The sequence below is a fragment of the Nannobrachium achirus genome (assembly GCF_963921795.1).
Source record: "Nannobrachium achirus genome assembly, chromosome: 1".
In the NCBI taxonomy this organism is placed as follows: Eukaryota; Metazoa; Chordata; class Actinopteri; order Myctophiformes; family Myctophidae; genus Nannobrachium; species Nannobrachium achirus.
In genome coordinates this window covers 17,008,001-17,031,505 of record NC_137810.1, presented here as the reverse complement: position 1 = coordinate 17,031,505, position 23,505 = coordinate 17,008,001, and the positions used below count along the sequence as shown (strand labels likewise).

General features: G+C 43.3%; 1 protein-coding gene across 1 annotated transcript in view; it reads left to right on the top strand.

The window, feature by feature from the left end:
* Nucleotides 1-417: 417 nt before the first annotated feature.
* Nucleotides 418-23,505, top strand: part of LOC308285097 (phosphatidylinositol 4,5-bisphosphate 3-kinase catalytic subunit alpha isoform-like) — a gene marked incomplete at its 3' end in the record, with an annotated part of 37,260 nt that continues 14,172 nt past the window's right edge. The window contains exons 1-12 of the mRNA XM_080725816.1: nt 418-478; nt 1,557-1,725; nt 2,399-2,525; nt 6,928-7,137; nt 8,536-8,630; nt 9,695-9,850; nt 11,068-11,313; nt 12,347-12,432; nt 14,128-14,233; nt 17,311-17,463; nt 18,266-18,400; nt 22,771-22,895. Coding sequence (XP_080581942.1) covers nt 423-478; nt 1,557-1,725; nt 2,399-2,525; nt 6,928-7,137; nt 8,536-8,630; nt 9,695-9,850; nt 11,068-11,313; nt 12,347-12,432; nt 14,128-14,233; nt 17,311-17,463; nt 18,266-18,400; nt 22,771-22,895 — 1,664 coding nt within the window. The 5' untranslated portion in view covers nt 418-422. The remainder of the gene's footprint in view (nt 479-1,556; nt 1,726-2,398; nt 2,526-6,927; nt 7,138-8,535; nt 8,631-9,694; nt 9,851-11,067; nt 11,314-12,346; nt 12,433-14,127; nt 14,234-17,310; nt 17,464-18,265; nt 18,401-22,770; nt 22,896-23,505) is intronic.

Genomic DNA, 23,505 nt, shown 5'->3' with positions numbered 1-23,505 from the left:
CCAAATACATATCATTTTGGAGGTCCTTGACATGAAAAGGGTTGAGCACCACTGACCTTAGAAAGTTTCAGAAGACATTTACAGAATCGGGTCAAAAATACTAAAAATGTTCAAGATTAAAAAAAAGCAGATCTACAAGTTCGCAGCACGGCACTCGGTGCCGCGCTGTGAGCTTGTATATCTGCTATTCACTCACCTCTCAGCTAAGCACTTGTTTCATGCTTGTGCAACAGTTTTTTTGTAAATTACATATTTGTTTTAGTTAATAAGCTGCAAAGCACACAGACAGGTTCATTATGTACTTACAGGATGTGTACAGCCCCTAGTTTCCACTGTGAACCTCAACACACAAACGCTGTGACAGTGTGTCTCTTGTCTATTCAGGTTCTGCTCTGTGTGTGTGAGCTGAGGGACAGACAAAGATGCCTCCCCGGCCATCCTCAGGGGAGCTATGGGGCATCCACCTGATGCCTCCCAGGTAGAGCTCACTACATTCATTGACATGCAAATGTCCTGTGGTGTCCTGTTGCCATGTTGTACCTACCATGCATTTGATTACGAGATTTGTTTGGCTTAATTAGAAGGATCGCCGTCACCTGTGTTTTATAATGACACCATGTGTGATTGTACTGTATATGATCTATGAGAGTCTTATTTTATGGAAGGAAACACCCATCTCCAATGATGATGTGCCACTGTTGAACTACCGTATCTTTCCAAATAGTAGCCCGGGCGCTTAATTCGCAAAATCGGCGTGGGCGGCTATTTGCGCTATACTTATTTGCATCCATTTGAATGGGCAGTTGATGCGTAAAACGGTCTTCGGTGTCTTTTTGCCCCTGGGCGATTATTTGGAAATATACGGTAATTAACTGCCGTTGTATCGCTATAATGGCTCTTAAAACTTGATGAAACGCTAAAAATGGAAATGAGAAATGGCCTTTGTCAAACAAGTTTCTCTTAATTTTGGTGGTAGCAAATACGTTTTTGGACTATTGTTGGAAGGTCGTTGGTGTCTTTAACACTTATGTTGCAATAATTTTTTCTCTTCAATGTCCCGCGATGCCATGATCTCCATAGACCTCCATGTAATTTATAGTGCACGGATCGTGCACGCCCATGCCTAGATGATGCACCACGTGTGTGCACACTGTTCACAGCTTTCAAAAAAAAAATCGGCTTGGAAATCCGTTCAGGCATTCATGATTTAGCAGCCATTATGTTTTCTTCAGATGTAAACAAACATGGCTGCCATGTTTGAAAGAATGGGTTGGTATGGGGGTTAAACATGAAATTTCGCGATCGCGATCATGCCTAATACTTTTCTGGAGGTCCAAAAAAAAAAATTGAAAAAAAAAAAGAAAGAAATCTTCAAAAACGGCCCAAACTCGGGAAACTCAGGGTTGGCACCAGATGTGTTAAGATATATCTTCTTTTTTTGTTCATCATATTATCATAACAACAATAATGTGATGACTGAGAATGAGAAAATAAGATAGTTCGGTGTTCTATGGCCAGCCATTAAAGTTCTTTTCTGCTATGTTGCTTCCCTGTAGGATCCTGGTTGACTGCCTGCTGCCCAACGGCATGATCCTGACACTGGAGTGTCTCCGTGAGGCCACGCTCATAACCATCAAACATGACCTGTTCAAGGAGGCCAGAAAATACCCTCTCCACCACCTCCTCCAGGAGGAGACCTCCTACATCTTTGTCAGTGTTACACAGGTAGGGAGTTTTAGCACTACATTCATTTATTCAGCGGTGGTAAACCACTCCTAAGAGTGGCTGTGCGTGTGTCTTTAGCCACTTTTACTCAGCGTTTTGCCATAGCAATGTGTTTTCCACAGCGTTTTGCCATAGCAATATGTGTGTGTGTGTAGCCATATTACATCATATTACATCACCAATTATCTGTAGCCACTATCTGTAGCCACTTTTCCTCAGCGTTTTGCCATAGTAATGCATTTTCCTCAGCGTTTTGCCATAGCAATGTGTGTGTGTGTGTGTGTGTAGCCATATTACATCACCAATTATCTGTAGCCACTATCTGTAGCCACTTTTCCTCAGTGTTTTGCCATACAGTAGCAATGTGTTTTCCTCAGCGTTTTGCCATAGCAATATGTGTGTGTAGCCATATTACATCACCAATTACATCCTAGACTTATATCCTAGTCTTTTTCCTCAGCGTTTTGCCATAGCAATGTGTTTTCCTCAGCGTTTTGCCATAGCAATGTGTGTGTGTGTGTGTAGCCTGTATTACATCACCAATTACCAATTGAAGACGTTATGCAAGCACGACCACCGCTCACTTCACATTGGGTGTGATTTTTACAATATACATGTCAATTAATCTAGACATTGTTTTGTTTAAAAACGTTCTTGTTTTTCGTTGCTGCAGGAAGCAGAACGAGAGGAGTTCTATGATGAGACCAGAAGGCTGTGTGACCTTCGACTCTTCCAGCCCTTTCTCAAGGTCATCGAACCTGTTGGCAACCGGGAGGAGAAGATCCTCAACAGAGAGATTGGTAAGACGCGTCCCTCTGTTAATATTAAGCCCCATTCTCACATGGAAGCCATTTCAAAGAACAGACACCCGCACACCATCTTCACTAGCTCAATAAAGAAGAAAACGTTTTTAAAAAACGCGACTTTGAGTAGTTTGTCTATTCACGTCACAGTGTCTTTTGTTGTAATGTTTTGTTTCTTGATAGTACGGTATACCGGACTGGTATGTTTATCTCATTGTTTTTAAGAAAGGAAAAAAAAGTATACAATTGCAAAATATGATGAGTTGCCGGATGATTGACAATAATAATGCGACTCCTCAGCCATCCTAGTTCTTGGTACCAAAACGTTGCATTTTTAAATGAAAGTTTCTTCACATTGAGCAAGTGAAGGTGGGTGGTGTGCAGGGTTCTGTTTGCGGCTACTCCACCAACGTCACATGGATTCCATAACTTTGCTGGATAAAAAATATCAGGTCAAGCTTGTGCTGTGCACATCTGACCATGTGGACTTGGTAGAGGTGAATCAGTATTCTCTTTTGTGCGCCTTTGCAGTGACTGGCAGTGGCAACCAGGAACAATATATTTCCCATTGCTTAATTTACTTTTCATTTTATGCTAACTCACTTAAATTCAAGTTGTGTATTGTCTCATGCACACACAATACAGCCAGTAGCAACATTGGGGCAACCATAGCTGAATGGTTAGTGAGCCTGCCTAGGACTTCGGAGGTCCCAGGTATGATTGTGTCCCTGAGCAAGACACGTAAAGCAGTAGTTCACCCCCAAAATGACTTTTTACTTCAATAATATTTTTCGTTTTTTGTCGCATTCCTAAGACAAAAAATGTATTATTGTAAACGTACCCTGACGGTTTCCCCATCCAGTGCCATGCATTTGGGTCCCCATTCAGGGCCATGCATGTGGGTCCCCATCCGGAATCAATGGGGGTACATTTACTATAATCACATTTTTGTCTTAGGAATTTGACAAATACAAAAAAATATTATTGAACTCAAGTCTTTATGGCATGAGAAAGCAATAGAAAAAAGTAAAGTTTGGGGGGTGAACTACTCCTTAAACCCCTAATTGCTCCCCCCTCCTCCCTTCTCTGTGGGCATCACTCAGCAGGGTAAAGCTGAAACTGAAGTTCCCCAGTGGTATAAGCTATGTATGTTAAAAAAACAAAACAAAACATTGACAGTCCAATTATTGCGACCGTAGGTCGCAGTTTAGTATGTGAATGGTCACAGCTTGTCCGTATCTCTGTCTATAACGCCTGACACTGTGGTTCGCCTGACGCCTGATTATGGATCCCACTGGGAAAGATGGATGGAACTGTGGTTCGCCTGACGCCTGATTATGGATCCCACTGGGAAAGATGGATGGAAACGGCATAGAGCGCTCGTTTTCACAGTTATTGTCCACGACATTGCAAGCGGCGCGAAGGCCAGCGGACCTTGGTCCTGCTCTTCGCGCCCGAGCGCTGCAGGCGCGAGTGCCCGCGAAGAGCGCCGCGCGAGTTACGAAGCCGTGGTGAATGCAATCGTTCTATTTAAGCGCACGATAAACGCAATGATAATTGGGTTTTGGTGCACCTTGCGCGGTCCAAGTGACTACAACGGAGCGCTCCCTACGTCCGGTTCAGCCAATCACAAGCTTCAAAAATGAGTCCGGGGCGTGGTTATACATCTTTCCCAGTGGGATCCATAATCACGCTGCCCTGACACATCACTGTGACATCACAGGTGAACTCCAAGGCGGGTTTTTCGTTGACGCATCGATTTCTGCCATTGTCGTCCACGTCATGTTCAGGCGCGATCCCCTCCATATATGGAGATCCCTGATGTCATCGATATACTGTATATCACTGTACACCACACATATATTATATGGGCCATGGCCAAGACATGGTGTGGCTGGTTCAGATAGGGATCTCCATGTATGGGCATAAAAGGTATTGTATGTTGTGATGTCATGGGAACCACAACAGATCCCTTTTATGCCCATATATGGAGATCCCTGATGTCATCAATACTTCATATGGGAATGCCCGTATATGGAGGAAGACAGCCCATATCTGTGTGGCTGGTTCAGACAGGGATCTCCATGTATGGGCATATAAGGGATTGTATGTACCAGTAAGACTCCCTAATCGGGAGATAAGCGCCCGCCACGTCACATACACATACTTTAGAAGGCAATCGTAGCCAATCAGGAGGGAATATGTGAAATGGGACAGATCCATGTTGATGACATGACTTAAGAGATACTGTGTACTGCAATTTTTGCTTGATTTTAGGCCAAAATCCATAGGAGCAGAGTCTAAAGATGTGTTTTGCAAAAATTGGCCTGATGGTGGCGCTAGAAGAGGGGCATGTGAGAAATGAGGGGTGGAGGTTGTGGTTTGGCAGCCAAGGAGTGTGTGTGCAAAACATAACGAATAATTGAGTCATGTTTGGGGTCTCACAGCATATCTCCATGGATCTCCATATATGGGTACCAGGGGTCTCTATATACTGTATGGGTAACTGGTCCGATATACATCACTGGCCAGATGGCCAAGACATGGCGCGCCCTCGCCCTCGCATGTCGCCCTGAGGCGTCTTACTAGTATTACTCCATGCTTACTCCAAGCTTCTCAACAGTGTGAACTCTCTAGTTCTAATGTGGCCTCAAATTCTCTGTTATATTTATCTGGCTCCTAGCAGTAGCTGTAGCTGGGCAGCTTACCAATGATAATGACATTGTAACAGGGTGTAATCCTAAAGGCTTCTAAAACAGGGAGGATTTTCTTGTGCAGCTGAACTGGAAAAATAGCATTAGTAAGAGATTTCACATTTTCAGTGTTTAATATCTTCCAAAAAACAATGTAAAACACAGAAGAATAATCACACCAGTGTGAACTGAGCGGTGGTGTCCATTAATTTCAAGTGTGTGTGTGTGTGTGTGTGTGTGTGTGTGTGTGTGTGTGTGTGTGTGTGTGTGTGTGTGTGTGTGTGTGTGTGTGTGCGTGCGTGCGTGCACGCGCGTGCATTAGGGTTGTTCGATGTGGCCTAAAAATAAAATCTCGATTTATTTCTCAGAAAAGTCGATTTTCGATTACGATTTCGATTTTTTGGTAAAAGAATAATACATTGTTTCAACTATGTTAAAAAATATGTAAAAAATGCAAGGAAATATATTTTTTTTAATTATTGTTTTATTGTTATTATTTTTGTATATAGCCAAATAGCAAAATGTAATAAAACAATAAGGGTAATACTAATAATAATAACTTTAGTTGCGCAACAATCACATACAGAAGTTAACTTAGCGTCCTTAGTGTTTCATTATCAATAGTGAGTGACAAAACAGCCAAAACAAGCCAGCTCTTGGAGGCTGGTGAAACGGGTGAAAAAATAGCTAAGGCCGCCCCTGCACTGCTCATGCACGGAGATGTTGATTGATTGTAAACGGAGGCGAAGCGCTTTGCTTCCTGAGTCTCCCGACGCTAAATTAACACAGTGACAGGGACAGTAGGACTACAGTAGGTGGGTAACACAGAATTAATAAGCTTCTTTCAAACTACAACAACAAGTAGGGTCTAAGTTTACCAGCTCAGCAGCGTTTGTTCTGTTAGCTGCCTGTACCAGCGCGAGTGAGCGCTGTGCTGTGGTGAGCTCTGCCACAGCACACAGTCTGACGTGCGCTGCATGTGCATCAAAGAAATGACACATCAGAGAGAAATTTGTATTAATTTGGTGTCGGACCTTGTCGTCCTGCTTTAGGAGGACCGGGCTGTGTACGTTTTGCCCCTTGCAAGGCTCCAATGAGTAAGAATTACCCTAATTAAAGTGAAACTCGATTTGACGATTTCTTATTTTTTAAATCGTCCAAAGGAAGAAATCCCGATTTCGATTAAAAATCGATTAATCGAAAAACCCTAGCGTGCATGCATGTACATTTCAAGGCTGCTCAACAGCACCTCTCTGGTCACTCAACGGTATTGCAGGCCTGGCTCAGGCTACATACAGACAGACAGACAGACACACACGGACGGATACACACATACGCACACGGCCACGCTATGGAGACGGTGTGACCTCCGCTCAAAAACACATTTTGACCACAATGAATAAGGCCTGAACGTAAGAGCAATTGCGCTGGCCGTGTTCTTACCGAGTGCTCCAAGTTCTTTGGCGAATTCATGTTGACTTTGTTGTTTAGCATTGTTTTTGCTGTACTGCGAACATCACTATTTCTATGCATTTGATGTATTACCTTGTGTTGTCCTTGTTTGCTGCAAATCGCTCTGGATTAAGAGCGTCTGCTAAATGCCTAAATTGAAAATTGAAGACAACTGTAGTACTATTTCAATGAGTTTCATATTATTTAGTTCTATATGTTAAACACACCCTGGCGTGTACTGTGTGTTGTGTAAGGTTTCGCCATTGGAATGCCAGTGTGTGAGTTTGACCTGGTGAAGGACCCTGAGGTTCAGGACTTCAGGAGAAACATCCTAAACGTGTGCAAAGACTCAGTGGAGCTGAGAGATGCCAACGGTCCCCACAGCAGAGCCATCTACGTCTACCCACCCAACATAGAGTCAGGCCAGGAACTGCCCAAACACATCTACAGCAAACTGGACAAAGGTACTGTAGACCAGTTGTTCTCAACCTGTGGGTCGGGATCCCCAAATTATTTTGGGGGGGTCCCCAGATGTTTAGCTAAATGTAAACGTTGTTTTCTCACTCAACAGTAAACAGACCAACATGCAGTATAAGTGTTTACAGGCTTCTAAAGTGACAATTTAAGGACTTTAAATACCTTTTTAGTACCTCTGGTCAAACATTGGTAAAATTGTCAAATATTAGAGGCAGAAATAGCAGATCTACATGCTCACAATGCCTCGCACAATGGAATAGATCGAGTCAAACTAAATGTAATGCCAACAATTCCAAGTGTTTGTGCAGGGTGGGGGGGGTCCCCAGTTAAAATATGATTATTTTGGCGGTCGCAGCCTGAAAAGGTTGAGAACCACTGCTGTAGACCACAGCTGCACTGCCACTCTCTGGTTCTAATGCTGGTACAATGTGAGATCCAAGATTGGCACGTCTTTGATTTGAATGTGTGTCATATTTCTGGTGTTTTTATTAGGTGTATTCTTATGTTGGACATATGGCGCCCACTTATTTCACATAAAAATCCCTGCTCTTACACAATATACTGTAGATGTGGGCCTGCACCAGGGCATACGAGCGGAGTGGAGCGCGAGTGGTGCTGGGAGCGGAGCGAGCCGTTTTTTAGTTGAGCGTGAGCGAGCGACTTTTATAATGTGTCTGTGCACCGACCCTCCTCCGCTCCGAGCCGATCCTGTTGGGGCCATGCGCCGCATGTTTCCAACAAAACAGTGCTGAGTGAACAGCTCTCCAAGTCGCCATCAAAGCCGAGGCTCACGTTACCGCAGGCATTTGTGTTGGGAACACACTGGCAAAGGAGAAAGTGTTTCGGACATGGTAGCAAACTACTTTTTTGACTCTGATTGACGACCCTGAGCGGAGCGTGGAGCGAGCGCGGAGCGAGAGATACGAAAATCAAGTTGAGCTACGGAGCGGCGGGTAGCGGCCCGGTGGCCGACCAGAGTGACGAGCGAGTGGGACAAGAGCCCTCTGGAGCGCGGAGCTCGTGTGCCCTGGCCTGCACCAGTTTCTACCTTTCATGAACCTTGATTGTTACTTAGGAAAAGTACAAGCAAAACAAAGACAAGGAGAGCAGAAGGAAATGTAAACAAGAAGCAGGCACTCCTGGACATTCTTTGAATCAGTTAATCAATGTATTGAGCCACTTGTTATTGTCATTTTAAGACAATACTCCTTAATGAGCTCTGGATGTTAATGGAGTCTGCAGCTGTCATTCCTTTGAAATAGCTGCTCGTTTTGTTTCTTTTTATTTTACGACTTGAAGCGTATTTAGGAAAAGTGTTACAGGTATGCTATTAATCTAATTACTTTTCACCTGTTTTCTCCTCTCCGATGTGTCTGTCTCTGTAGGTCAGATTATAGTAGTGATCTGGGTGATTGTTTCTCCAAACAACGACAAACAGAAGTACACTCTGAAGATCAACCATGACTGTGTGCCTGAACAGGTCTGGAAGAGTTAACACTGATAATAACACGTGTTAGAATGTTTCTAATAATATATAAAATATATTAACGTTATCTGCTTTAACCAGTGAAAAATAGCAGATATACAAGCTCACAGCCGCGCTGCGAGCTTGTAGATCTGCTATTTTTGAAAGATTTTGCTTCTGGGTGGTCCCTGGAATTAAATATTTTGAGATGGGGGCCCGTGGACAAATTCATATCATTTTGGGGGTCCTTCACATGAAAAGGTTTGAGAACCACTGACATAGTAGTCTCTCAAGAACAGACCAACTGAGCTCCAGTTAAGTGAAACGGACCTTGACGATGGCTATAGCCAGATTGCTGACACACAAACATAGGTTTTTCAAAAAGTCTTATAAGGATTCAAAAGACACTTGTAGAATCACTTATAGATCTTTCAAAAATAGCAGATCTACAAGCTCGCAGCGCGGCACTCGGTGCAGCGCTGTGAGCTTGTATATCTGCTATTTTTTAACACATTGACCGCCATTTTAACATACCTCCGTACTCCCACCTGCCATTCGTCTCCATAGACTTCCATGTAATTGGGTGTGCACGGATCATGCACACCCATGCCTAGATAATGCACCACGTGTGTCCACATTGCTCACAGCTTTCAAACAAAAAAATCCGAATGGAAATCCGTTCAGGCATTCATGAGATAACAGCCACTATGTTTAACAAAGATGGCTGCCAAAATGGCTGCCATGCTTGAAAGATGGGGTTGCTATGGGGGTTAAACATGCAATTTCGCGATTGCTATCATGCCTACTCCATTTTTGGTTTGAAATTTTTATTTTATTTTTATTTTTATTTTTTTTAATTCTCGGGACTATCGGGCCTGGCGGGGAAAGACATTGGAATAATCTCGGGACTATCGGGCCTGGCAGGGAATGAGTTAATAGCTAAAGCATAAAATAATAATATTCAGTAATATGTACCCGTTCTGAATCAAATCGTAGTGTTTTTCATATCATGTGGGGGTCCTCGCGGCCCAGAGAGAGAACGCTGTTTCAAGCGGTATGTTATGTGTCCCGTACTGTAGGTGATCGCCGAGGCCATCCGTAAGAAGACACGAAGCATGTTGCTCTCCCCAGAGCAGCTGAAGATGTGTGTTCAGGAGTACCAGGGCAAATACATCCTCAAAGTCTGTGGCTGTGACGAGTACCTGCTGGAGAAATACCCCATCAGCCAGTACAAGGTAGGGTAGGAGGCGCTGACTGACGGGACACCGGTACACACCGACACGTTCCACATCGCCATGCGACCCGTTGTGAGCTTGTAGATCGGCTATCTTTAAAATAGCCAAAGAGCTGAACTGGTTAATTTATGTTTTGTAATAATAATTCAAATAATTTGAAAGTAAAAGCATTACAGATTGCAAACCCAAGTACAGAGCTGTACTTGGGTAAATGCAATTAGTTACTTTCCACCACTGAAAAACCCCCACTTAATCCCTAGATCTAGATAGATAGATAGATACCTTTATTATCCCAAGGGGGAAATTCAGTACTAGCAGCCAGTCCACGGTAAACATACACACGGTATCACTGTTTCCTCTGCATTCATTTCAGTCAGCAGTAGAGACCCCCCCCCCCCACACACACACACACACACACACACACACCATCCATTGTCAGATTGCATTACACACACACACACACACACACACACACACACACACGCACACAGACACTCTCTCTGACACAAACATTGGCACATACACACAGTGCAAAGCTCCAGTATCGCTGATCGACCCCTTTTTCCTAACACTTTGGGTCATTTCACATCCTCCCTGTGTAATAGCTCTTTCTCTGAATTTGTCTCTTCCTCCAGTATAGTAGTTGCATCACATCACAGCACACCACACACACTCCCGTCCCAAAATATATGAAATACAAACAACACATGCACACATTCGCTCTAATTATAAAGTCACTGGCTGCACAGTGTGATCCTCATATGTTGACCACATGCACCCTAGTGTCCGTGTTCTTGGCATGTGATAATAGGCAAACATCAAAGGAACATAGGTGAGCATTCTGCTAAAATAGCAGAGGCAGAAATAGCATCTATTTTCCCTCCAGATTTGGCCTAGAGGCGGAAAAAAAGGGGGGAAAAAATGACCAAGTATAGATTTAGTTAGACAACACGGTGGATCTCAGTCCATGAAGCATTTAGGGTTAATTCTCAATTAACACTCAGGATTGTTCTCACTCACACACGCACACACACACACACACACACACACACACACACACACACACACACACACACACACACACACACACACACACACACACACACACACACTGCTTTCCAAAACCTTTTCGAAACTATCTTTTGTACCCGGCTTCCTTGAATGGCTTCAATCTCTCTCTCCCGACCTCCCTCTGTCTCTCTCTCCCCCCTCCCCAGTATATCCGTAGTTGCATCATGTTGGGCAGGATGCCCAACCTGATGCTAATGGCTAAGGACAGCCTGTACACCCAGTTGCCCATGGACACGTTTGTCATGCCGTCCTACTCCCGTCGCATCTCCACAGCGACGGCCTACATGAACGGCGAGGCCACCGCCAAGTCGCTGTGGACCATCAACGGAACCCTGCGAATACGAGTGCTCTGTGCCACATATGTCAACGTCAACATACGGGACATAGACAAGGTGACAACTAGAGCTGCAACTATCCATCACTTCTTGAGCGGTGCAAACCCCTCCTACGTCTCCCTCTGTCTGTTTTAGTACGAACCGTATTAGTACAAGGTGCTGCTCGTACACATAAAGTAACTGACGTCACGGACAGAAAGGCCCATACAAGGAGATATACACGTGTGTTCGTATTTGCAACGCTCACTTCGCACTGGTGCGATTTTTCAAATAACGAAGCATTTATAAAATATATTTTGTATATGCGAAGATTAGATTTATCAGCATATGGAACTTCACGGTCCATTTATGCTACTGTATTTAAAGACACATACAAACAACGTACTGAAGGATATCTTTTATGTATGTGAATTCTATTAGTCTACATTAGTAGATATCACTAATATTCAAGCCTAGAAATAATCCTTAGTATTAATTCACCAAACCTGTGTTTGTTTGACTGGAAGCAGGCATAACTAAAAAAAAAATAAGGTCTGGTAATTTAAGTACTTTTGAGACCTTTTAATACCTCCCCAAAAAAGGCCATTACGGCATCAAAGGTAATCAACAAACTATACTATAAAAACTGGTCAAACATTGGCCAAATTGTCAAATATTATAAGAAAGAGACTTACGAGCTAGTAGATGAGCTGTTTTCACAATATTTATCTGTGAATCTGAGTCAGACTAAATGTAAGGCCTCAACTCCTCCCAAGTTCAAATACTGTATTGTGAGTGAGTAGGCTAACTAACTAATTAACTAAACTAACTCAATAATTTTGTTTATATGATAAGCTTGCATTTCACATCAAACCATATACAATCCTTTAACTTTAACATTTTTATTTACTAAATCAATTATTTTACTAAAAACTATTATTTCATAATCAATTACATCGGTTAAATTAGTATTAGTATTAGTAGCAGTATTACAGTAGTAGTAGCAGCAGCAGCAGTAGCAATACACATAAAGCAAGTGTTAATACACTGGATTTGACTGTGTAGTAATTCTATTATAGTCCTTCTCATTGTCTCTGTTCTCTGCTTGTAGATCTATGTGAGGACAGGAATCTACCATGGAGGAGAGCAGATGTGTGACAACGTCAACACGCAGCGAGTCCCTTGTTCCAACCCCAGGTAAATCCTTCAGCACAACTGCCATTAGGTCACCGCTTTTATCCACTTAAACCCTATACACGTTCAGGGGTCTATAATGTCTCCCTTCCTTTCTCCCTTTACACCACATCTCTTCACTTTGTTGTGAGCTTGTTGACCTTAGTTATTAGATAGTAGAGCTATTTCTGCTAAATGTTCACACCAGAATAGCGACACTAGGGTTCATGTGGTTAATTTTAGCAGGCAAGCAGTGCTACTGCTACAAGTTGGGAGTTAACAGATTAGTGCTCTGGATTCCCATGCATTTAAGTCACGAGGAACCAGATATCTTTGCTTTGTAATAGTCACATCAATGGCATGTCGGTCCGTGGACAGACACCCAGGGGTCCTCGAGGGGCTTCCAGGGGGGTCCCCCGAGAAATTATTGATAGTTACGAACCAAATGGACCCTTACAGATCTGTAAAGGGCCATTCGCACTGAGCTATAAATATTTAACTAAAACATATCGTTTTAAATTTGTTCTAACTTCTAAGCCAAGTCGATGGCAGTGTTAACACCAACTATAAAAAAAATCACACTCGTGTGAACTGAGCGGTGGTGTGTGTGTGTGTGTGTGTGTGTGTGTGTGTGTGTGTGTGTGTGTGTGTGTGTGTGTGTGTGTGTGTGTGTGTGTGTGTGTGTGTGTGTGTGCAACAGCGCCCCTCCCTTAACATGTGTGGTCAGAAAAGGTTACTGCAGGCTACAGACAGACAGACACGGAGACACGGAGACAGACAGACCCACACACACGGCCACGTATAGGAGCGTTGTGACCACCGCTCAAAAGATATAGTATAGTTATAGTTATCTTAACAGTTATCATGCCCAGTGGGAATGGCGCTTATCTCAGAGAGTGCACAAATAGACCTTATTCACATCGCGGCCATCTTGGATCACATGGGGTGGCAGCCTGCATCACAAACCATTGTAAACAATGGAGCTATGGTCCCAAAATATTCTGTTCTCTTCCACCGATTTCTTTTGACCAAATCGACAAATGGGCAGATGACAAAGTCAGCATCCCCAAAAGGATTAAATAGAATGGTACATGCACAATATTCATGGCAGTTAGGTTGAAATGTTACTCTGTACAAAGACTTGCTACAGTATCTGTGCAGACTAGTGCTTGCTCTGCCATCATATTAACTTACGGTATCGTGATTTTTGCATATTAATCAGGAACAATCTAACAACAAATAGTTAATATGATGGCGGAGCAAGAACTGCACAGATAGCAAGTCTTTGTACACATTAAGGTTGCAACCTAACTTGAATATTGTTACCGTGGATGTAATCAATCCAGTTACTGTAGTGTAGCCCTTCTATTTCATCCTTTTGGAGATGTAGAAGTTTTCATCTGCCCATGTGTCACTTTGGTCAAAAGAAATTGGTTGAACAGAACTCATATTTTGGGACCATCGCTCCATTGTTTACGATGGTTTGTAATGCAGGCTGCCACCCCATGTGGTCATGTGATCCAAGATGGCCGCGGTGTGAATAAGGTCTATGGACCCCTGACCCTTCAGTTCCATTTGCACACTCTCAGAGTTCTATTAACAGTTGAGGCCTCTAATGCATATCAAACTGGGGGTCCTTGAAATTGAGAACCACTGATCCTAGCAATGGTTTCACCTCGTTGTACTCATGTTTATTCTTCTCTCTCTCTGTCTGTGCAGGTGGAATGAGTGGCTGACATATGACATGTATATCCCAGACATCCCCCGCGCTGCCAGACTCTGTCTCTCCATCTGCTCTGTCAAGGGCAGGAAGGGGGCTAAGGAGGTACGATACGTCCAGCAGGAGTCTTAGAACTAGACTGCACTCTGTCCAGGTGTCAACTTGCGCCTTGTGCACTTATGGCCATAGTATATGGCCTACTTGTACGCCAGCAGCAAATGGGCCCACACAGCAATGAAACAATGAGATAGTAGTGTAAATCTAAAACGTATTAAGTTTACTACCGTAATGTGTGAGCACTTTGTGTGCAGAAATTTAGTTTGAGAATTGTTGGCAGTAATTTAGTTTTAAGTAATAATATAATTTTTGTTTGTTTTTTTTAGTTTTTATTTATCCTTTTAGCTTTTGTGTAGCATCGTTTTAGCCACTAACATTTTATTTATAAATACATAGGCACACTTATTTGTGTGCCTACAATGTATTTTAATTTGATCTGAAATCTCATAAGATTGAGGCTCTCGTCTAGTGCTGCCTTCAACATTGACGTAATGACGTAGACAGGCGGTAAAATACTATTGAATGAATGCATAATAGGCTGCAGTCTGGATAACAACGCAAGAACAGCAGTGTTGTTGAGTCTCATCTCTATTAACAAAGAAATCAAAGGCCATAAGAGTCAACAACCATCAATCCAAAAATCACTATGGACAGGAGCCTCGGCCGTGGCTATTCCCCTATTTTACAAAGTAGTGCAGGGGTCTTCAACGTTTTCAGGCCAATGACCCCTTTGTTGAGAGAGAGAGATGAAGCAGGGACCCCCCACAACCTTTTTATACATTCAATATAGTTTAATCGTTTGACAGCACAATCCTCAGTGTATTTTGGATTCATGTCAATTTGTATTTTCAGATATTTAACCACTTGAACCTTCAATACGTAATAAACTTGACCTTTCACTCTGTACTTAGTGTGCTCTTTCCCCCCTCTATACCAAAATAGCCGATTTACAAGCTCACTACACCTCGCAGCGTGAGGCGTTGTGAGCTTGTAGATCTGCTATTTTTGGCTAAAGTTCTCAGAAAATGGACACAGGGTTCAAGTTGTTAATAATTATTAAAAGGATTGGAAGATTTGGAGGACCCCCTGTAGTAACTCTGAGGACCCCCTGTTGAAGACCCCTGAAGTAGTGTGTTTGCCTGTCACTCACAAAGCAAGAGCTTTTAAGCGTCTTGTTCAGGTCCAGCTCATCAATAAACCATTTGTGGTTGTGCAAGAAAAGCAGGTTTAATGATGGTGGGTTGATCACGTTAGCGATTGGCTTTATAATGATGTACGGCCACTTACTGATGAATTTAGGTGAAACCGTCTACAATTGCATAGTCTTTCCCCCAAGTGGTTTAAAGGCTACCCGTGGCCACCTTGACAGTGAGTAATGACATTCAAGCCTAGTGTCAGTTTTGACCACTGAGTCTAGGATGCGTTGTTCATCCTAGATTGCCTCTATTAAGTTAATTATTAGGTACGCTGGTGCGTTGCAAGAGAGAAGGACATGTGCCTGTCTACCAGAGAACAAAGGTGCATTGCATTTAGAATTAGGATATTTAGGCTTCTCACGTCACAGACAGACAAACGGTTGGTATCGTGCGGTTTAACGTGGTGGTAAATGAAGTAAACTAAGACAGCATCAAGTTGCCTCATAACGGATCACCTTCACAGTGCTATTTTAAATTCAACACCGACACGGTAACCCATCCACTGCACCTCGTACTCGCGCACACGCATCCCTGTCTGTGTATGTGTGTGTGTCTGCGTGTGCACATGCGTCTGCATGTGCACGTGTGTCTGTGTCCTTATGTGTCTGGTGTGTCCTTGTAGAATGGGTGCCATGGTATCATCTTTGGTTCTGTTTAATTACTAATCGGTCAGGGGCGCTGGTGTCAGACTGCCTAGAAACACAATCGACAGAAAGGACTTTTTCCATTCAAGTGCGAAGGAACTAAATCCCTTTAACTTGTATAAGACCAGAGCCATGTGACACTGTGTCTATTGGTGTGTATATACGTAGGTGTATATATGTCTATACTCTAGGAATTATTCTCTCTAGCTTTACACCATCACTAGAACAAAAATATCCTGAAAACATTTAAACGTGCTGATAAAGTACAATAACCACATTTTCTTTAAAGCTGTATTTCATAACTCATATCAAGAAAATGTAACCTGTCACATTCCAGGAGGATCTAAGAAACTAACAAAGTGCTTAGTCACACGTTTCACACAGATGGTCACATAATACACAATTATGACTAAGCTTCTCTAGATCACTTATTCTGTGTCTGCAAGAAGGCGTGTGTGTGTGTGTGTGTGTGTGTGTGTGTGTGTGTGTGTGTGTGTGTGTGTGTGTGTGTGTGTGTGTGTGTGTGTGTGTGTGTGTGTGTGTGTGTGTGTGTGTGTGTGTGTGTGTGTGTGTGTGTGTGTGTGTGTGTGTGTGTGTGTGTGTGTGTGTGTGTGTGTGTGTGTGTGTGTGTGTGTGTGTGTGTGTGTACACAGTATTGTATGTTTGTTGTCTCTTTGTCTGCCTTTGTCTTATGTGAGAATGTGTGTGTGCATGCGTGTACAGTACAGTATTTCTGCATGTGGGCCTCTGTGTCTATCGGATACTGTTAGCAGAGATCATGACTGATTGATCTGCCCTCCTCTTTGGCAGGGAAAACCTAGCCAGGGAAGGTGTGTTTATCTGTCTGTGTGTATGTGTTTTATCTATCTATGCTGGACATGGATACTGTAACAGACACCAATCTGGTTTGACCTACTGGGGTGAGCTTGGGTTGGCGGATGATCTTTCATGCCTCACCATAAATTAAAGATAAACACTTCTACCAGCCTTGGTTCCAGTACCTGCTATAAGTAGGTGCTTTTTGACTGGCTGTCGTCATGTAACTCTGTCTCAGTGATTTACACGGCTGCCTCTTAGTGAAGACTCAGCCCAAAGATTTACAGTAGATGTTATCTTAAACGTAAATTAATAGGGGTTGTTCAGTCAGTCAAATTCTACTGTAGGGAAGTGGATTGACACGGTTGGTTTCCTCATTGGGTCTTGTGAGCGGAAGGGGGTATTAAGAGAATGTTCATGTAAACGCAGATCTCCTCCATTCCCCTCTGCCACCCTCTCCTCCCCACAGGAGCATTGTCCCCTGGCCTGGGGGAATGTCAACCTGTTTGACTACACCCACACCCTGGTTGCACACAAGATGGCCCTCAACTTATGGCCGGTTCCCCATGGCCTTGAAGACCTGCTCAATGCCATAGGGGTCACTGGATCAAACCCCAACAAGGTACACATTCACAAGTTCATAATCCCATGTTGCTTTAGAACCTTTTAGTACCATGAGGTTCTTGCATAAGCCCGCCTAGGGTTTCTTACCTCACCGGAACAACAACTAACTGTCAACTTTCCCATGGAAATAACTAACATATTATGCATATTATGTATATACATAACTGTTGTGCAAATCAAATCAATAAATAAAAAATCAGTAGTGAGTTAAATATTCACTGAGTTCAGTTATATTAAATAGATGGTTGTCTCTTCCAAGCACATGATTATATTATATTATTACACGGCTTGTTTGAATGCTTGATTCTGATTGGTCAATCGCTGAAATCAGCTGTGAATTATTTCTGTATAATGCTGCACTACGTGAATTGTATTCCGTATCCAACATGACAGCCATGTAAACAAAGACACAGTGTCATTTACAACTAAATGTTGCTCTTAAGAATTTTTTTAAAAATATTTGAAGCGATAAATAGACAATGCAGTAACAGAAAAGGGATTCTATTTGACCAACACTTCCTTGTTTTCCCAGGCGACTGTGTTGCACTGAGGGGACGCCCAGGGCAATACTTTCATTACTGTAAATAAGGAAATACTTTGTTTTGTTTTTAGTTTTGAATAAAATTATCAATTTTATTGAATAAGCGGGATAACGTCTTGCTGAGCGATCGTTATCGAGAAATACAATTCAGGCTGATAATCCCAGAGGCGAAGCAAACAAACAGACATTTTGAATCAAAATCAGCAAAATATAAATGAGACTCTTTGCCATTTGTTATTTTCATGTTTTCTTTGTGTAGGAAACCCCATGTTTGGAGTTGGAGTTTGACCACTTCAGCAGCCCAGTGAAATACCCAGACATGACCTCTGTGGAGGACCACGCTAACTGGACCATCTCTAGGGAACTGGGATTTAACTACAATCTCTCTGGACAGGTAACTAACCACCACTGAGCACTGTTCAGCCTCTAACTTCTCTACTGGGCAGGTAAGAGGTGCCAAGCGATTGGGCTGCAGATAATGAACTCACTCGCTCACTCATCCCATTACGCCGGCTGGGGCGTAGGGAAGCAGCAAAGTCCCTCCAGCTCTTTCTGTCTGGCCATCCTCTGCACCAGCTCTGATGGTGGTGTTGAAGTTCCTTCTTGATCGTCCTTGACTTGCCCTCTGGGCAAGGAGGTGAACAGAGCACGCTAACTGGGTCAGCTCTGGGGAACTGATCCTTGGCAGCAATGTCTCTTGTCAGGTGACCAGCCACCACTAATCAGTTACTTACAGGCAAAGTGACAGACCCTATGGATTACGTTAGGCAACGAACTGGTAAAATGTTCTAAGGACTTACTGCAGTGTCAATTACCATTTCAAGAGGCCTTCGGGCTCCCTTCTCTGGACAGGTAAATTGCTAGTTGTATAATCACCTATAGTCAACACTTGGTAAGAAACTGTATGGGTTCTGTCAGATAACAACTTAATAACTTGCACCAGGGAGTTCCAAAAGAGCCAGCAGCCGGCTAAATAGCCGACTGTTGCACTGGTATTGGCCGGGTGTTTTTGTATTAAACAAAAAAACAACTATCAGCTCAATATAATACAATACCAGTAAGACTCCCTAATCGGGAGATAAGCGACCGTCAGGTTGATGTATTACAAATTGGTCTGTCCATGTTGATGACATGACTTTAGAGATACTGTGAACCGCTTTGCGTGATTTTAAGGCAAAATCTGTTGGAGCAGTGTCCAAAAATGTGTCTTGCAAGAATCGGCCTCATGGTGGCGCTAGAAGAGGGCCATGAGAGAAATGAGGGGTGACCAACGTCATGTACTTGAGAGGAAGTTGATTTAAACAACTTAGGGTGGCGGTTCTTCCTTGACCTACTGGAGTTTTTATGATTTGACATTTTGTGTAAAACTTCTCGCAAACTTTTAAATAGTAGCCAATCGGAATGGAATCTGAAAAATCCGACAGATACATCTTGATCACGCGGCGGAAAATGTTGTCAGGCAGAAATGGGCATCCAGTATCCAGTTCACACCAGTTGGTCCAGCAGTGCCGGAGATTAGCTCGAGCTGCTCACAGGTAGCCTGGCTCCAGCCCATATAGACCCGCCCACTCTCTGAGCGGACTGCTTCTCTGGTCTGGTGTTGTGTTCAAAATCTGCAGTTTATCCTGTCCGAAATGGCATTGCTCCAATGAGCGCAGGGGTTGGGGGTGGGTTTAACGAACAACCAATCCGCGGCAAGCAATTGAAATGATTACATTTTAAGACACGCACTGATTTCACCTAGCTGATTACATGTTTCTGATCGCAGTTCTGTGTGGAAGCAGTCGCTCACACACACATGCGCACGTGCATGACCGCTCGCACACAGACACACGCACACACACACAAATGCAATGTTTGTTGCCATTGAGTGACCTAATAGCCAAGCAGCCCGGATGAAGGAGACGTTAAAGCGCTGTATCGGGTGAAAAAGACGTTACAAGTTAGTAGGCGGATCCGCTGATCTCTAGTGGTTTTAGGGCAAGTCAAAGTCCCTCCCCCCGTAAATCGCACAGACAGGGGCCAATGTCAGACTCAAGCTTCAGCTGAGTCTGAAATCAAGCTAGCTCACAGGCACAGAGAAACACAGACGGACGGACAGGAGCAGAAACATAGCCTTCGACCCTTGGCCCTTCGGCTGTCCGGCCTGGCGGAGACAAGTACTTTTCCGTTGTCCTAAGCTGACTACTTCAAAACCTAGGCAACTTCTTGCTGAGCTAAACATCAGTTACTGGAGCATTACTGCTTGTAGGATCTCACTTATTCTAGTTAATTCTGAGCTGACCGGTTTGCGGTTTTGACCATTTTTGGGGGTATAAAGGTTAAGCTTATAATAATGTACTTAATGTACAGATCACTATCTGTGCATAAACATCACAATGCATCATTATGTACTTACACCAAATAATTTTGCGTGTTTTTACATAATTAAAGTACTAAATATTTCACTCACCCAAATGACCTTCAAGATGAGTAAGACTTCTCTGTAGAGAATGGACAGCATGAACACCTCGTGTCCACTTTTGAAAAAAGATGGACAATATCTTCCGTTTCCTCTGACAAACCACTTGTTCTTCCACTTGTCCTTGACCGTAAATCCTTCATTGTCAGCATCTTGGGCCCTGTGTCTACCTAGCCACAGTGTAGTCCTATGACTCACTCTCGCTGGGTAAAATGAGACCCAACTAGACAGGGTGACGTGTATTGCGGTGTGTGCAGATTTATAGTCCTTGTAACAAGATGTCTCTTTACATCTCTGTATGTATTCAGACAATGGAGCCATGATTTCTCGTTCCTTAAAGTATGTCTACACATACTGTACCGGTATGTTGCACACAAGAAATGGTGTGCTGTTCTGAACGGCGATCAATAGCAGTGGTGGAAAAAGTAAAGGTACAATATTTGGATCCGAGATGTAGTGGAGTAGAGGTAAAACTATTGGAAATTGGAATTACTCAAGTAAAGTACACATACTTCAAAGTTGTAAATCTACTTAGTTACTTTACACCACTGGTCAATAGAGTGCCTGGGGAGCGGTTAGGGGTTAAATATCTTGCTCGGAGACACATACAGTAGACAGTATTCCATTATGAATGGACCTTCACTACTTCACTAATTGGATAGAGTCTCATTATGAATGGACTTTCACTACTTCACTAATTAGGAAAAAGAGCTTGAGCCACACCACCACCACCACCACCACCCCCCCCTTTGCATCATTGTGCCAGTGCATCTCTATTGAACTGGGATTCTCAACCGTTATAATGTCAAGGACAAACATTTTGATACGGCTTTAGGGCACGTATCCCCGTTTGATATGATTTTCTTATCTCTGGGACCCCGACTGTACAGTGTAAATTCCTAAGTGTTAATTTAACACTGCGACGGAACTGTTTGTACACTGACTGTTGAAGTTACAGACCAGTTGACCGTTTCATCCTAGTTCTATGGCTATATGTTCTATGACTATCAATCCTTTAGCTGGGGACCGCCTGGAGCCCCCTCAAGGACCCCCGGGGGTCCCTGTCCCCCGCGTTGTTGATCAGTGCCGTAGGGAATGAACTGGAGATTAAAGGTGTGTTAAACATTTGAGACCATACTGTAAAACCACCGCTTGAGACAATCTGATCAAATATTGATGCTGTTTTTTGCAATAGGTGTGTGGTTACATGGCTGTGTAATGCGGGAGCCAGGAAAATGTGGCGGCGGGACAATGGCCAACACAAAATCCGATCACGATTTATGTTGTTTCAATGTGTGACGACGAGGTCAGATATCTATCAGAACAGTGTGATGATGGGTGACAACTGTCCCGTGCAGTGTTTATTTATTTACGACGTTAACTCAATACAGTGTATTAAGTTAGACCATTTTCTGTAACTTGAGTATTTGGACTGTCTAGTGGTAACAGTAAATGGTGCTTAATGGGTCGCTAGTCGCTACTAAAGCAGTGATTCTCAACCTTTTTCATTTCAAGGGCCCCCAGTTTGATACTGTATGCATGGATGTGCAATTGTGCATGGATGCATGCATTGACCCTTAACCCCATATAAGAGTCTGTAACTCCAGACCCTTACAGGTCTTGTAAGGGCTCCAAATGGACCCTTTATTTATTTATTGTACCAAGGGTGCATAGCTATTATGCCAGAGGGAAGATACTAATAATAGCTGTTTTCAGTGGTCGCATAGACATTTATCATGTTCTTTTCATGAAAACACCTAACCAATCAGAAAACATGAACAAATTCATTGCGTGTCTGAATTCAACACTGAGGCTGTTTGTCAATCACTCACTGCCTGCATGCAACCCTGCGGTGCGTATGTGCGCGTGCATGAACGTTAGAGAATGGGCATGCGTGTGCGCGGTAACGTGCGCATTGCTTTGAGGGTCCCGGTTCTAGGCAACAGTGGTTCGCGTCCCGGTTTGAGCGGCTGAAAATATGGTCACCCTACTGTAATAGGCTGATCTAAATCGACATTAAGTGTGTCATATTGAGATGTTTGGCATAACTATTATTGAGTAGTGAAATGTTGTCCACATCGTGCAGCCCCTGTGTGTGAGCAGGCACACATGCGCTCCCCTCCAGTGTCACCCCTAGACTACGTTTAGACCCTGTAATATATTCTATTAGCCTACAGTATGCATTGTTACTCAGCTGTAGCCATGCATGCAGAGACCACGTGCCAGCAGAGTGAGTGAGTGACATGTCTAATATTGCATCAGGTGTAGTTAATAATGCAGTGTTTGTTCATACTGTATTGCAGAGTAACCGTGTGGCCAGAGACCATGCCCTGACCGAGAGTGACATAGAGCAACTGAGACAGCTGAGTAACAGAGACCCGCTGTCTGAGATCACTGAGCAGGAAAAAGACTTCCTCTGGAGGCACAGGTAAACATGCATGATGTTATTATAACATGCAGTTAGGAAGGGGACCATATGAAAATGTAATATCACGATTGTTGTGACCAATCCAGAATCCATTATCCTGGGGCGGGACATTTGCCAAAAAAAATAGACACAACACGTCGTTGTGACGCGTTGTGAGCTTGTAGATCGGCTATTTTTTGATAGAGTTTAAAAAAAGACTGTATCAAGTACGTATATTTATTATAAGTACCTTTTACCAATTATAGAGGGTTTAAGTGGTACTGGATATGCAGCTTGGCAAATAAAAGGTGAATTGATCACAGTGCATGACGGAGGACGATATCACGATAAATTAAAGAGTTCAAGTTTTTTATCACGATAAACGATAATATCGCGTATCGTCCCATCCCTACATGCATGATGCAGTGCCATGTAAAATCCTCAATTTAAGGCCCTGTCCAGACGACAACAGATTTTTAATCCCCGGGGAGGTAAAGCCACGAACGCCCATGGGTGTCCACATGCAAACGCATGCAAACGGATGACTAGACGAATAGTTTCCAAAACTCCGGCTGCAGTGCATTTTTGTTACCCGGGCGTATTTCTTTTGCCTTGTGGACACCGTAAACGG